General features: G+C 48.2%; 1 protein-coding gene and 1 pseudogene across 1 annotated transcript; one reads left to right on the forward strand and one right to left on the reverse strand.

Annotated features, from left to right (window-relative positions):
- Positions 1 to 132: 132 nt before the first annotated feature.
- On the reverse strand, positions 133 to 1133 carry LOC136456707 (uncharacterized). The gene has a single exon (XM_066456649.1). It carries the CDS (start codon positions 1097 to 1099, stop codon positions 605 to 607), a length of 495 nt encoding a protein of 164 aa, XP_066312746.1. The 5' UTR covers positions 1100 to 1133; the 3' UTR covers positions 133 to 604.
- Positions 1134 to 6022: 4889 nt separating this feature from the next.
- On the forward strand, positions 6023 to 6864 carry LOC136459230 (EID1-like F-box protein 3; annotated as a pseudogene).
- Positions 6865 to 16442: the final 9578 nt, after the last annotated feature.

The following is a 16442-nucleotide window of genomic DNA, read 5'->3' on the forward strand; positions in this document are numbered from 1 at the left end:
AGACATTGTTCATCACTGTTTGTTTGGTCAATGTACTGTTAGGGACTAGCCATGGTTGGGCCATCGTATGGGCCCTGGGCCTTGAGCCCAGTCCAAAGTTTGCTGAGATGGAGTCTACAAAAGTAATAGGGAGTTTTGGGGCGGAAGTTTTGCTTCCTCAGTCCTCGCTCGCGTCGAGAACGATGGTAAAGGGAGCCAATCTCATCGAAAGCCACCACCGTCTGCGAAGCCGGCTTGAGCTATTATACAGTGTGTCAAGGAAGAGAAACGCCTCACGAAAATCTAACTTTGTTCATTACACAATCTGATCCCGTGAAAGCCTTATCATTTTCTCAGTATAGCAACCATGATTTCTGTGTAACAGACGGTTACTTGTTTTCTGTCAACAAGAGTTGAATTGCTCCAGGTGAAGTTTCTTGTTTGCGAGTGATAGCATGACCATCAAATTGACATAATGGACTGTTCATTTCTCAACTGTTACCAATGTAAATACAAGTGATTACGTACTAGACAGTAGTGATAATTGCTTATCTGCGTGCTACTAGCCTACTACTACTAGCAATCAACAGGCAACATCCGTGGCTAGTCAAAACCAGGACACAATTCATGCCTGGAGCTGGCCAACCTCGCCGCCCAGTAATTGCGAGCTCTCGTCTTTGGCCTCCGCCCCAGGAGCCGACGCCGCGGGGACCTCGTCGTCCGCCTCCGTCGAGCCCTCCGCGTCAGCTTCGTACCCCGCGGGCTTCAGATCTAGGCTCGCCAGCTCGGCTTCCCCTGGCGGGTTGAAGGACCCGAACTTGGGCGTGGTCTCCAGCGCCACGAAGCCGCCCCGCGCGTACTGGAACGAGAACGACGCGCCGTCCCCGTCCCCGCCGCAGCCCGAGCCAGGCGAGTCCTCCGCCTCCTCGGCCACCGAGCTGGGGACGCTGCGTCGCCGCTTCGGCTCGGGCAGCCGCCGCTCCTCCTCCTCCGCCCCGCCGTCGTTCCCCGGGATCGGGAGCCCGCGCTTCTCCGGGGAAGCGGAAGAGGTCCCGTGCGCCAGGGGCGGAGGGGGCGCTGCGGGCAGCGCGGGACCCTCGGCCTGAGCCTCCGCCGCCATTACTCGGGCAGAACGGCGAAAGGGTCAGGAAAAGATGGTGGACTGGTGGGCGGGTGGGATGGGGAGGCGAATTTTCTATTCCGGACGATCTGCCCGCACCCCGCAGTGCGCACGTCCGGCGTCCGCGGCTCCGCTCGCCTTCGGCTTTGGCGGTGATTTTTAGCGATCGCAACATGTCAGTGAGTCAGTCAGCTTTGTGTCCGTACGGGACGAGGATGACACGACGCCCGCCCACGCCGGCACACGCTGTTCTCCCGCTTGCAGCCTTGCAGGCGCTGTCGGGCCGTCGGGCCGTCGGGCGTCGGCCAAGTGCAAAGCTGTTCACCGTGACCGTGAGCCTGCCCGTGACGGCCTGTTTGGGCTGATACAGTTTCACCAGATTTCAGTTGATTCAATAGTATTCTGTCTGAGAGAATAAGCTAACAAGCTTCAACTTGATCAGCCGAACTCGCCAAAAATCAACAGAACCAGGGCGTCCAGACAATGAAATGCGATGTTTCTTCTAGAATATGAGCGCATCAGCATTGATCTAAAGTTGACAAACACACTCCAAAAGCTCACTCTCGCTGGGTTGGGCTGCATCTTCACTTTCGGAGGTGAGCGATTTTCAGTTTTTTTTTTTCGAAGGACGAGCGGCACAAAACTCTGCAAACCTCTTGCCTTCCTCCTGGATCTCCGGTCATTAAAATATTAATTATTTATTCACTTAGAGCCCCTTCTTCACGAGAGAAGAGAACATTTTGTGTTTTCTTGCCTACCTTTGCCTGTCAAGGTTAGGCAATCCTTGCCTACCTAGCCTTTGTTGGTAATAAAGGATCCAAATATACTCTAGGTCGTCAGATAGAGTAAGAGTTTAGAAACTTAGCATACAGTTGCCGTTGCCGAGCAAGACAGTCGATCAAAATTTTCTAGAAACCAAGTAGTAGACCCAATTACCTTGTAGAAGTGACTGATTAGACATTGATCTTTAGCCAAACCTTGCCTCACCTTGTCCGGCGAGGAAATCAAATATAGGTGAGTGTTTGGATCTCTTGCAGGTTTCTTGTTTTCTGTGCTGGCAAAGAAATTCCTTGCTACCCCGAGCTAGCCAATTTTGCTCTCCCACCTTAGCAAGGTTTAACCTGATCTAGTGAGGTGAGGCAAGGCTAGCTGAGCAACTAAACTGACCCTATATGAAGGTGGACGCTGAGACTCCTGACCAGTCGTAGGGTTGCCTTGGGCACTCTATGTATGAAAAGTACCGAGGGCAGTCCCAATGAAAAAAACTAGTAGTTTCTATAACATAGGATACCGCATCAAAAAAGTATTTTTTTTCAACTCATGATTTCTATGAGTAATAATTATTTTCTCTTTCTCTCTCCCAACTCTATCTTCTTTCTCCAATGGGAGTGCGACACGAGCTCCCTAGAAACTGGTGGTTTCTCCCCAATGACGATTTCATGGTTTCTTTGTGCATTGGGTCAAGAGTAGACCTGATTTCTTCATGAAGAAACAATTTCTATGATTTTTGCTCTCTTTCTTCATTAATTACGTTGCCATGTCAACGTTTTACCTACGTGGCAAGTCATTTAACGAGGATAGAAACCATCATCAATTCATCATTGGGACTGCCCTAACGAAGCTAAGTTTTTTTTTCAACGGCAAGGCACACATCCATCTTCGTTCTTCTTGATCGTTGTGCCCCTAACTCTGTCCTGAAATAGCTTTTTATGCGTTTCTCTGTCCCACATGCTAGATGCTTCATCGCCACAACACATGCCTCAGTAGGTCCTTTGCTTGTTTGTCAGATCAAGCCGTCGACGCTTCTGCAAGTGTCTCTAACATATCATAGGGCTACACTTCAATGCGACATGGACATCTGGTGCAGACGCTTTGGAGAAGCCCTTACGTGGCCACGGTGCGCGCTTCTCACCCAATCGAGCGCCTGTCCGGTTGGTCGGACGGTGCAGCTTGCACCCTACCGGCCCGATCCCCTCGGGGGCGGATTTGTCCACCGAAGGTGGCGCACTTTATCTGCGAGTCGAAAAAATCTCCTCGTCTATTCCGCGTCTTATAGCATAGGTAAAAAAGACCGTCTCACTCATAGGGCTACGGGCCCCTATGTGAGGACGGGATAGGGGTTCGAGGATTTTCTCGGTCTATGTGAGAGATCTTCTTTCTTAAGCACAAAGTTACGAGGGCTGTCTGCCCATCACAGACTGAGTTTTTTTATTGGAATCCGTGACTCCTCTATCAGACACTACTGAGACCGAGTTTTAACGGTTTCTTGTACCTCGACGATGGCAAGAAAACAGAGCCGCCTCCACCGTTAACGTACCTATCAAAAGTTACAATGGTCAATAGAGCTAGGTAGCCCTCGCCAAGATGTACCGTATTCCTGCGAAAAAATGATATTGTAACTTTTTTCCACCTTACGTGTTGCATTCCTCGTGTGCTTTTCCATATCTACGTTATCAGCCTGTTCGGCAGGCCGTAAACGATCGTGGATTATTTACTGCTGGCTGGTTTGGTGTAAGAGAAAAATATCGTTGCCTAACGCGTGTCCACCCACGAGTGGCAGCAATGCAACATTAGGTAGTTTCCACATCACACTCGTTTTGATCTACTCCGTCAGGGACAGAGCACAAGTGAGAAGAATGAAAAGCACAGCACGATGGCAAAATCCTGAACTAAACAAACCGAGTCGCCGTCGAGAGACGAGAGCCAGTCGGCTCCAAAGCGGCGCGGACACGTACGTGCCACACCACACCCCACCAAACCCCCGCACGAGCTCTCCATGGAGCCGACACGTGTCCCCCCGAAATCCCCCCGCCGGCGAGATACTTTGGCGCCCCGCGCCGAGGGCGTGTTTGGATTGAAACCTGGATAGAAGATGCCTGGCCTCTAGCGTGACTGGATGATGCCTGTGCGGTATTTGGATGCAGCCCTGGTGAGCTGCCTGTCCCAGGCATCAGCCCCTAGGCTCAGGCGCACGAAAACGGTCGCCTGGGGTGCAGCTGCTGGCTTGCCTAGACTAATCACCCATCTAATCACTTGTTGTCTTATTTACTGCTATTCTTTGTATTAGCTGGTACTGTGTACACGAAATTCCATGAAAAAAAAACGTATACCAATAAACCTGAACTAATGAGAAGTCCATATTGTGTTTTTTAGAAACATATTACGTTCTTCTTTTCAGGATCGAAGACTATTGTTGTCATGTTCTTTTATTATTCACAATAGATACACATGTTTTGTTCTATTATTAACTATTGTTGTTCTGTTCTTTTATTATTCACAAAAGATACACAGGTTTGCTAAAAAAAATTACATCCACGTTATTATCACAGAGGCATGGAAAGGATCTTTTACTGTTCATAACCATTATTTTTTTCAAATCCAGATTAAGATTTCTTATATTGATTACTTATTTTTTATTTATCCTCACATTATTTAATCAAAAGTATTAAAATCATATATTATACTAAAAGACATAATTTATCAATATATTTCCTATTTAATCTTATTAAACGTGATTATCTAATATTAAACACGTGACAACAATTTACTAAATTATATATTTTGGTTAATCAGATTATAAAAATACATGTTAACTATACAGAGATAAATAAAAAACACATTAATTTAAGCATATTATAAATTAAGAAAACTCACTTATCTATTTTTATTTTGTCACCGTATGTTTATTTGTGTATATTTGAGGTATTATTAATTAAGAAAATGAATTAATTACTTCTCCAGCAGAGAAGAAAACACATGATCTCTATTCATTAGCTTTCTCAGGCCAGGCATCTAACCAAACGAATAACTCTCAACTTGCCTGGCCAGGCAGATTCTATCAAAATTCCAGGCAACACTTTTCTCCAGGCAAGTCATCCAGGCTTCCAACCAAACATGCCCCGAGAGCAGGGCGGGACGGGGCTCCACGTGTCGCTCTCTGCGCCCAGCACCTGACGGCGCGGGATCCGCCAGACACCACGCGCAAGCAGAAGAACTGCGGGGACGATCAAATCAAAACTTGGGCGCGGAGGAGACGTTCGAAAAAGGCCGTTGCTTGGAGGGTCGGCACGCGTCCCACAAGCGCACACGCGTCGAGCTCCGGGAATCCGGTAGGACACGCGTGCACCGAGGAGGCAAGAACGGCCTGGTTCCCCGCCACGTGTCCCGCTGCGGCTGCTCGTCGTCTTCCCCTCTTGGAGCTCGCTGAGGGGCGGCAGTATGGCTCGATTTGGAAAGGTGGCTGGATTAAGACTTCAAACAAATCATCTGGATACACCTCCTGCTATAAACAACGGGAGCCTGATTGATATCGTAGAGCCGTCAAGCGATGTGACGCCGTAAAATAGCATCTGACGCGTTTAGAAATGGCAATGGCGCGCCAGATCTTCTGTCGGGTAGCACCCAACAGTACCCCTTTGGGTACTACAGTAGGTGATGTCTGTGATTGAGATGCCGCGTCGCACCACATCAGCTGAGATCCATCTTTACGTGAATTGGCTGTACTAGTTGCTTGTTTTTTTAGCGGCGCGACCGCGAGCACGGAGCAGATATTTTGGGCGATCGAGGAGGAACGGGGGGAGACCATTGACGGGATGGTTCTCGTGTTGGTCGCACCTGCAATCCAGCTAAGCCCCATGACTAATTATTGGCACTCGAGGCCGGGGAGTGGCCATTTGTCAAGCGGCCGATGGCGCCACGACACCCTGGCCGGTCCCGCCCTGCCCCGACACCCACGCCTTTCAGGGAGCACGCGAAGTGGTCGCCGCCTCACCGGCTTCGCGTCGCGACCGTGCCCCTGGCGGCTGGCACTGCCCTCTGCGTCGCCTAGCTGCCAGTGCCAGAGTACTATGTACCTGCAGCTGTGCATTGCAGCACGGTGCTAGAAGCCCACAACGCCCCACAGGATTGCCCGATTGCCGAGCGATGAGTGAGGGCGTGCGGAACACACGGCAGTTCCTCGCCGCGTCGAGCAGCGGCGCGGGCGGTAGCGGGAGTAGCAGCGCGAGCTATCGGAGCGGCGGCGCGGACTACCAACGGTGTGAACACGGGGATCCTGGACGAGAACGTCCTGGCGCTGGTGTTCCGGTCCCTCAACTTCGACCCCAAGGCACTGTGCACCGTCTGCTGCGTCAGCCGGTGGCTGCGGGCCATCGCAGAGCGCGTGCTGTGGCGGGAGCTCTGCATCTCCCATGCGCCGCGGATGGTGGCCTCGCTGACGGGCGCAGGCGCAGGCGGCGCGCCCCCGGCCCCAGGGCACGTCGTGGGCAGGTGGCCGGCGCTGGCGAAGCTGTTGCGGCGAGGCGGCGGCGGCGGTGCGGGGCCACTTCACGGGGGTGTCACGCTTCTCCAAGATGTCCGGGCGGAGCTTCCTGTCGCGGCGATGCCGGGGCGACCTGCTCTACATGTCGGACCCCTGCGAGCACGCTGTGCCGGGCGCCGACGACGACATGGGCTCCTACCGCGGCGTGTTCCGCGGGTTCATGCGCTCTCGGACGCTCGCGTGCCTGGTGGGGCGGCAGGCCCTGCTAGAGATGCGCGTGCGCTGCCCCTACTGCGGCGCGCATGTCTGGAGCATGGCGCCGCGTAGCGCATGCCGCAGGCTGGGAACCTACGAGGGCCGCCTCGAGTACTACGTCTGCCTCAGCAGACACCTCCACGGCAACTGCTGGCTCGCGCGCCTCACCTCCAGCGACGGCGATGACTCCGAGGTTGACGACGACGCTTCCACGGAAGGCGGCAGCGATGGCGGCCCCGTCGCGCCGTAAACTCTGACATGTCAAGGTCCACCACCAATCCGCCATGTGCTCGATGGACTTGTGCGTAATTGCGTACTAGTAGCAGTGTACCATCAGCAGCACTGTGTCACATGTTAGCTGATCTACATCCATTGGGTCCTTGGATCTGTGCCCCCGCATCAATTGGGTCCTTGGATCAGCGTCCTGATCCGGGACGCCCAATCTTAATATGGTTGGTGGGCCCTTGTCGCACAATACTATAAAAGAAGAGGTGGGGATCAAAGCTCAGACTACGAGGTTGACCGGAGTCGCTGTTACCACCTACAGAAAACCTAATCCGATCTAAAGTGAGTGCTGCCAACGATGGGAAGCCCCACCGACTCCGTCGTCGCCACTACATCGTCACCATGACGCCTACAACGCCACGGTACCAGCGTCCACGCTGCTGCGGCGCAACTGCGCTAGGGTGAAGACTAGGGCTACCAAGGTACACCAACAGATGCCCTTTAATCGCTAGATCTACACCAAAAGTTTAGAGCTTAATTTAACAATGGTATCTGAGCGAGGTTAAAAGTGTGTAGATCTAGTATGGGGTAAAGTATAGAAAAGAAATCAAATAAAGAACAAGGGTTCGATCCGTTTCGGATTGAAACCCTAACCCTAACTGGGTAAAAGAAAACAGAAAAGAGAACGGGAGGGTGGCGGACGTCACTGACTGTCGATCATCACCGCCACCGCACGGGGAAAGCTACCGCACCGTCGTCTTCACCGGCGCGCGGCAAGAAAAGATCAGAGGGTTCAACCGAACCCAAGCCAAAAGAAAAACGAATCGGGTTAATCCTAACCCTAACGAAACCCTAACCCTAACCCTAATCCCCAATCGGCAAAGAACCAAGAAGAAACATACAAGAAAGCAGAGAAACGATCAGATCCAGTTCGGATCTGAGAAGAAAGAGGGTTTTTCTAACCCTAACCCTAACTGGGTGAAAGAAAGAAGAAAAGAGAGGGATTCGGCCTAGAAGAGAATCAAAGCCGAACCCTAAACCCGTGAACACCCTCTAGGGAAGAAGAACAGTGGGTCGAATTTCGAACCCTAACCCTAGACTAAACCCTAATCCCCAACACCAGTTCGGATAAGAGAAGAAGAATCCAAATCCAAAAGAAGGAGATGGGGAAGAAGAAGAAAGGGACCTACCTCGCCGTGTGCCGGGCTTACCCTTCGCCGGCGTGGGAGAAGAAGGCCGAACCAGGGGAGATGTTTCGCCGGGGCTCGACCAAGGGGGCGCCGCGGCCAGGCCGCTCGATGGCGGCGAGGGGGGCGGCGATGGCGCCATGGCTACCCACTCCACCGCTCACTCTCGCTCGGTGCGCCGTGCGGCTGAGAGAGAAAGGCAGAGAAGAAATGGACTAGGGTCAAAGGGGGCCGGTCGCGCGGGGGAGCGAGGTCTCGTCGCCGCGAACGACGGCACCATCTCTCTCTCTCTCTCGGCTAACGACGGCGAGACCTCCGAGAGAGAGAGAGAGAAGAGGGAGGGGCGAATGACGCTAGGGTTACGGGGAGCCGACGCGGCGCTGGTTTTGACCGGCCGAAATGGCCGCTCGGCCGTCCGATTCAATCCGACGGTGGAGAGTAACCGGACCGAAGGCCGGCCCAGGCGGGCGTTCGCAGCCGCGCGGCTTTGTCGGCCCAGGCCCACGTTGCGGCCTGCGAAGGCAGCGTGCGCGCACGAGAGAGACGGGTCGGCCTGAGAGCAGAGCTGGGCCGGGCCACTATGCCAGTTCTGGCCCAAGATCAATTTTTTCTTTTTTGTTTTCCAGTAATTGCTTATTTCTGGATAATGAAAAATAGCTCAAAGAAAATAGAAAAAAGTATTTTTTTTCCTGTGGGTAAAATTCAAGAAATTGAGTATATGTTTTCCGCCACTAAAGTAATTGTTTATTCTCTAGTTATTTTGAACCAACGTGATATTTAATTAGAGAAAACGAGATTTTGACATGATTATGATGTTGTTATTTTCTGACCAACGTTGTTAATAACAATATCGTAATTTTAATGATTTTATGCATTAATTCTATTTCTATCCAACGGTGATGTAGAATTAGTGTATAAGAACAGTTGTATGTCTTAATTTTGACCAATGTTGGAATCAAGGCATGCAATTGTTGTTATTTTTATGTTAAGAAAAAGATTGACCTAGCCTTCATCTTGTCTAAGGTGGACTGGGTAGTCACCTCACTGTGTTTCACTGAGCCTGAGGCACCGGTGAGGGAGACAAACGAGGATGATGCCGCTTGGGCAACTAAAGAGAGGGATTTTGAATCCCAAAAGATGTCTTATGACCTTGAGCATAGGAAGTGGGTCACTGCCAACAAGAAATGTTTGGCTGTGATAAAGAACATGATTGAGACTGCAATTGTGGGCTCAATCCTAGAGTGTGACATGGTTACCGAGTACCTCGATAGAATAAAGAGTCAGTTCACTGGCTCTTCAAAGACATACTACCCAGCTGATAAAGCAGCTGGTGATAGAGAGTTACTCTGGAAATGGTGGCATAAGAGAGCTCACGATGCGTCGTCGAAATTATGTCACTGTCGATGAGGCCATATTTCGAGGGGGAGAATAGAAAGACTAGTTAAGAATAATATTCTTCCTCCATTAGAGCTCTCAGATTTAGAGCAATACAGAGAATGCATAAAAGGAAAGTATATAAAGAAAATTAAGTGAGATGCCAAACGAAGAGCAGGAATTTTATAGATTATTCACACAGACATATATGGTCAATTTTTCTGTAAAGAGTGTGGATGGTAATGATTCGTTCATAACATTCACAGATGATCACTCCTATTATGTCTATATTTATCCAATTAAAGAAAGAACAGAAGCATTGGATAAATATAGATATTTAAGGCAAAAGTTGAAAACCAACGCAATTTAAAGATTAAGATAGTCAGATCCGACCGTGGGGGGAGTACTATGGTCGGCATACCCCATATGGCCAAGTTTCTAGACCTTTTGCAAGGTTCTTACAAGAGAATGGCATAGTAGCCCAGTATTCTACACCGGGCGAACCTCAGCAGAATGGAGTAGCTGAAAGACGCAATTATACCCTGATGGATATGGTGCGCAGTATGATAAGTTACTCTACCTTACCATTGAGCCTGTGGATGGAGGTGTTAAAAATCGTCATTCATATTCTTAATAGAGTACCAAGTAAATCGAAGCCCAAAACATCGTATAAGTTGTGGACAGGAAGAGTACCCTCACTAAACCACTTACGTGTGAGGGGGAGTCCTACTGAGGCTAAAGTATTTAACCCAAATATTAGGAAGATAGATCCCAAAACAGTGAGTTACCATTTCATTAGTTACCCAGAAAAGTCAAAAGGTTTTCATTTCTACTGTCCAGACATACATATAAAGCTTGTGGAAACGAGACACGTTCTCTTACTAGAGGATGAAATGATGAGGGGGAGCATGGTAGCTCGAGAAATTGACCTTGAAGAGAAGCGGGTGTATGCGCCCACTCCGATGATTCTTGAGCCAATTTTCTCACTACCTAATGTCGCTGCACCGACAGTGCAAGATACTATGGTGCTAGCACCTGTTGTTATTCCGTCTGTGACAACAATAAATGACGATGAGGATCCTGTTCTTCAGGATCCTATAGAACCTATTGCACACATGAGAGGGAGCAACAACGGCCTCAAACAGAAGATGTGCCAAATGTGGAGGCCCCTAGAAGGTCTCAAAGAGTTAGAAAATCAGCTATTTCTGCTGACTATAAAGTATACAATACCGAGGAATTTCAAATGGAGGATGATCCCACCTCATTTGAAGAAGCCATGAGAAGTGATCATTCATCAAAGTGGCTTGAGGTCATGGAAGATGAAATGAAATCAATGAATGTCAATAAAGTTCGGGACTTGAAAATAATTCCTAAAGGAGCCAAAACAGTAGGCTATAAATGAGTCTACAAAACAAAACTTGACTCTTAAGGGAATATAGAGAGGTATAAAATGAGACTTGTGGCAAAAGGCTTTACGCAAAGAGAAGGGATTGATTACAATGAGATCTTTTCTCCAGTCTCATGTAAGGATTCCTTCAGAATCATAATGGCATTAGTGGCATATTACGATTTAGAATTACATTAAATGGATGTAAAGACGGCATTTCTCAATGGGGGCTTGGAGGAAAATGTTTACATGGCACAACCGAAAGGTTTTGTCATAGAAGGAAAAGAACGAATGGGATGCCGCCTAAAGAAATCCATTAATGGATTAAAACAAGCTTCAAGGCAGTGGTACTTGAAGTTTGATCAAACAATAAGGAATTTTAGGTTTAAAGAGAATGTAGAGGACAATTGTATCTATGGAAAGTTTAAGAATGAAAAGTTTATCTTCCTTGTCCTGTATGTGGATGATATCTTACGTGCTAGTAGTGATGTCAGTCTACTGTTGGAGACAAAAAAGTTTTGTCAAAATTTGATATGAAAGATCTTGGTGAACCTTCGTTCGTTCTAGGAATCGAGATTCACTGAGATAGAAGTAAAGGGGTATTAAGACTGTCACAAAAAGCATACATAGAAAGAATCTTAAAGAAATTCAGTATGCACAAATATAGTCCATCACCTGCTCCTATAGTCAAGGGCGATAGATATGAGGATTTTCAATGCCCCAGGAACCTATATGAGATCGATCAAATGAAAGTGCTTCCATATGCTTCAGCTGTCGGAAGCTTGTAATATGCTCAAGTATGTACGCGCCCTGACTTGGCATTTGTTACCGGGTTACTTGGCAGATTCTAGAGCAATCCTGAAATAGAACACTAGAAATTAGTAAAGAAAGTCTTGCGTTATTTGCAAGGAACGAAAGGCCTCATGATGACGTATAGAAGATCTGATTAACTCCATATAGTGGGATATTCAAATTCTGATTATGCGGGAGATGATAGAAAATCCACATCTAGATATGTATTCACTCTCGCAGGGGGAGCTATTTCATGGAAAAGCTCAAAGCAAACCGTCACTACATCGTCTACAATGTATGCCGAATTTGTAGCGTGTTATGAGGCAACGGGGCAGATGAATTGGCTAAAGAAGTTCATACCCGGTTTGAAGGTGGTTGACGACATCTATAAACCACTTAAGTTATACTGCGATAATAATCCGGCAGTACAGTATGCTCACAATAATAAGTCAAGTGGTACTGCCAAACACATTGACATAAAGTATTATGTTGTGAAAGATAAAATCTGGGATCATGTCATAAGTCTTGAGCATATAAGTACCAAAAAGATGCTCGCGGATCCGCTCACAAAAAGGCTTACCACTCAACATGTTCAGAGAACATGTAGCTAACATGGGTTTAAGGGAAAGCCTAAAATTCCTAGACAAAAGAAGTCACAAAGTTAAGTATCTATTTAAGAAGAGAGTGGTGTGTTGTTGCTATTAAATCTATCGGCAATTGACCGTGACGATGAAACATGCTCTATGCGCTAATCTGTACTGGAATGAACAAAAGTAAATGAAATTGAAAGATGTTAGTGAGATCAAGGGGGGAATGTTAGTTGATCTCCACCAATAGGTTGGGCCCTTGGATCTGCGCCCTGATCGGGGGCGCCCAACCCTAATATGGTTGATGGGCTCCTGTCGCACAGCACTATAAAAGAAGAGGTGGGGATCAAGACTCAGACTACGAGGTTGACCGGAGCCGCCGTTGCCAGCTACAGAAGACCTAATCCGATCTAAAGTGAATGCTACCAACGACGGGAAGCCCCACCGACTCCGCCGTCGCCACTGCATCGCCACCACGACGCCTACAACGCCACGGTACCGGTGTCTACGCTGCTACGACGCAACTACGCCAGGACGAAGACTAGAGCTACCAAGGTACACCAACAGATACCCTTTAATCACTAGATCTACACCTAAAGTTTAGAGCTTAATTTAACATCAGACTCGGTGTCGATAACTATAGCCGGCGTCCTTTTGTCTAGTCATGTGAGCCCATAGGAGTAGTGGAAGGTAGCGGCAGCATGCCGCATACGCGCTCTGCTTTGTCTGGTCCGCGGCGCAGCTGGATATGGCAATGTTTACAGTTTCAGCGACCTGTGCGCGTGGCTGAATGGAGCCTTTTTGTGATGTGATCTGACCTCGTTCTCGTTTTGTTACTACGGAGTACTTTTGTCGGTCGCGGACCTTTGTTTGCAGCATGTTCGTTTGGCTGTGGCTTGTCGTAAACGATCGTAAATTTTCAGCCGGAACAGTATTTTTCTCTCACACAAATCAGCCAGCAGTACTTCTTCACGAACCAGCAACGATACGAACCAGCCAACCGAACAGGCTGTTTTGCTCTCCTTTGTTTTTCGCCCTCAATCGACTATCGTGTGTGTTGACCTGAAGAGTTGAAAAAGACGCTCCGCTCGTAGTCTGCTGCTCCTGGGCAAGGCCTCTCCACTTGGCGAGGCAACATCTTTGCTTGCCGTCCATGACCACGAGTTCCATCTCGGCTTGCCTGGTCGCTCCGTCCAGTCAGCCGGTTACCACTCAAACTTGCCACTGTTACACGTAAAAAGAATTTGTATGTCTTTTTTTCGAGAACGTGCATATGCCCATATTTCATTAAGGAGAAGTGTTAGAACAATACAAATATCAGAGCGCTCATGGTGAGATACCGAAAGCCCCTGGAGCGACTGAAAAGAAAGAAAGCAAACAAACTGTGCACGAGATTGTGTATTACATCACCAATTGAGCAACTGAAAGGCGACCGGTTGGCAACTAAGCTGGACTAGCCGAGAAGAGAGTCAACAGCGTCGTGAACCCGGCACCGATCCAAGCATTTGCTTCGTCGACGATAACCTGGAAGAGCTGATGGGGAAGTAGGAGTTTCCCATCAAACACCCTCCGGTTCCGTTCCTTCCATAGTGACCAAGCAGTTAGCATTACCGTCGAATCGAAGCATGTGCGAAGGGCTCTAGGTGCTTGCGCTCTATGCTGTTGCCACCATTGAAGCAGGAGTCTTGCTGTTGCGGTGACCATGTCTGCAAACCCACGATGGTGAGCAGTCGGTGCCAAACTTCCCTACTGTAGACGCATGACAACAAGAGATGGCTTGTCGTCTAAACTTCTTGGTCACACAGTGCACAGGTTGCTTCCTTTGTAGACCATGCCGTTGTCGTCAGTTGGCAGTCCATAGGCGTCCGTGAAGTGCAATCCAGAAGAAGAATTTCACCTTTGGGGCGCAACGGCCTTCCAGACATGCTTAGCACCAAGCATGGAAGTCATACCAGAATTTGTATGTCGGATTATCAACTTTGTGTAGCTTTTTGTAAAAAGAATTTGTTATACCACTGTTACAATAATCAGTTATATTTCTAAATCAGTGTTCTCTCATAGCTAATTGTCCTTTGACAACAGTAAGTTTTGGCAAAAAAAAAGCTATTGGTCTCACCGGAAAGAGGACAAAATTATATATACATTGATGTTCTATAGTACAACGGAGACAAAGTATATATCCACAAGAGGAGAATGACGGCCAAGTATCCGTCGAAGACAAAACGCACCACAATAGCGGAAAAGTATCCCCTACGATAGCACACGACGGCAAAGCATCCACCAGACAAGACGAGGCGGCAAAGCATCCGCGAGAGGGCCAACCCGCACTTAGCAGCAAAGCATCTAGCAGAGGGGGAGACCGGAGAGACATCGACTGTAAAGCATCCATTGCGGCAACAGCGACGGCAAAGCATACGTCAAAGAAGAGTGGTAGCGGCAAAGTATCCGCTACTAAAGACCAAGCGACTGTAGCAACACCAAGCAATACCGTTGGATAGACCACTGTGAAGAGAAACTTGAATCACACACAGGTGCAACAGCGCAAGAGGCGACTCCAGCGATAGAAGTGGAAGTCAGAGCAGGGGCACAATAGAAGTGTTCTAAAGAGGCAAAGAAGCCTTCAAGAAGTGTAGTGAGCAGTGACATCCGTAGACGCCACCAATACTGAAAAGAAGCACTAGAGAAGGACTTTGCCCCCAGACCAGCCCCAAAAGCATGTGCGACGAACGGATTCGACGATGCCTCCATGAACGTAGAGGACGCAAAGAGCGCTACCGCTGCCGATCTAGAACAAGAAGCCAAATAGGGTTTTTACCCAGAATCCATTCGCCCACAGGCACGTGCACCCAAGAGCGACAGCACCAGCCACTCAGGGCCCAAGCCAGCACAGGCACGGTCACGCCGCACCGAGGTCACTGACGACCACGCCGCCGCAAGGCCTGCAACGCCGGTGTCCGCAAGTGCCAGGAGACTTGGCGAGCGAGCGAGCCGCGACGGGAGGTTCCTGCAGTCCCAACAACATGCAGATGCAGTAAAACAATCGTTACGGGGCAGCAATATAAATTCTCAGTCAGATGCAATATAATTCAGCAAAAACCAGTGAAAACATATATAATTATAAATTAGTCTACGAGTAACCGTACGTGGATAGTTGTAGTGTACGTAATCCTTATCAGCGTACATGAAACAAGTTAAACTAAAGCCAGGGGGCGATCGCGAGCCACTTGCACGCATGTGCTAATTGTGAGTTGATAAACTACTACACGTGTCTTAAAAAAACGAGTTATAGATTCAGCGTGTACGGCTCCTTGTTGTTATCCTGAAACTGCTGCTACGCCGTACAAGGCTAGAACTGAAGTGGTTGATAAAACGGTTACAGGTCAATTTTGATATTCACAACGAGGATTGAGGTACTCCTCCTACTAGAAAAGAATATAACTACGGCTTGCGTTCCAGTAGAAATAGCTCACATTTAATCAAGTTTCTAGTGAATACTATTTATATTTGTGACTTCGAATCAATTTATTATGAAAATACATTTCGTAATTAATCCAATAGTATTTATTTGGTATCATAGATATTTTTTCATCTATATTTCGTCCTGTTCTGCAGCCCTACTTCAGCAATATTTTTCAACAAACGAACAGTGTTTTCTTCTCACAACAAATCAGCATAAGAATCAGCATAAACCAAATTTCAGCGAAACGAACATCAGTACTAAAACGTGACACTGTGCTAGAATTACATTTTTTTTTGGACGGAGTGAGTACCTGTTAGCTGTGTGTATCAGGATCCGTTCCTGCTGCTGCTGCGTGAGCTTTGCCAACAATTTAGGCCTCGCCTGAGGAAAAGGAAAAAAAAAACTCCGGTACACGAGTACAGAGTATTACACCGCCCCCCTCATTTGTCTCTCGTGCAAATATGCCTGTGTAACGGTACTAGTGAATCCTAAACCGTGCCCCTCGTCACCAAATCACCGGTCAAATCAAAAAGAAAAAAAAAACCACGGCCCTTCGTACATGTCAGCAAAGCCAAATCATATGTATGGTCTGTTCGTTGGGCTGAAATTGATAGAAAATACTGTTCTAACTGAATTGTTATAAGAAAAAAATATTATTTTAACTAAAAAAATGAATAAACTAGATTATAAGGTAAGACGAACGGGTACGTATGCACCCCGGTTGGTACGGTTGCCGGCCGCCGCAGTGACTCCGTGCTTGGTCGCATCGAAAACGTGCGACCGCTCGTAGAAAACAGCCAAACACGCTCGCGCGCA

Source organism: Miscanthus floridulus, chromosome 6 (assembly GCF_019320115.1).
Source record: "Miscanthus floridulus cultivar M001 chromosome 6, ASM1932011v1, whole genome shotgun sequence".
Taxonomy (NCBI): domain Eukaryota; kingdom Viridiplantae; phylum Streptophyta; class Magnoliopsida; order Poales; family Poaceae; genus Miscanthus; species Miscanthus floridulus.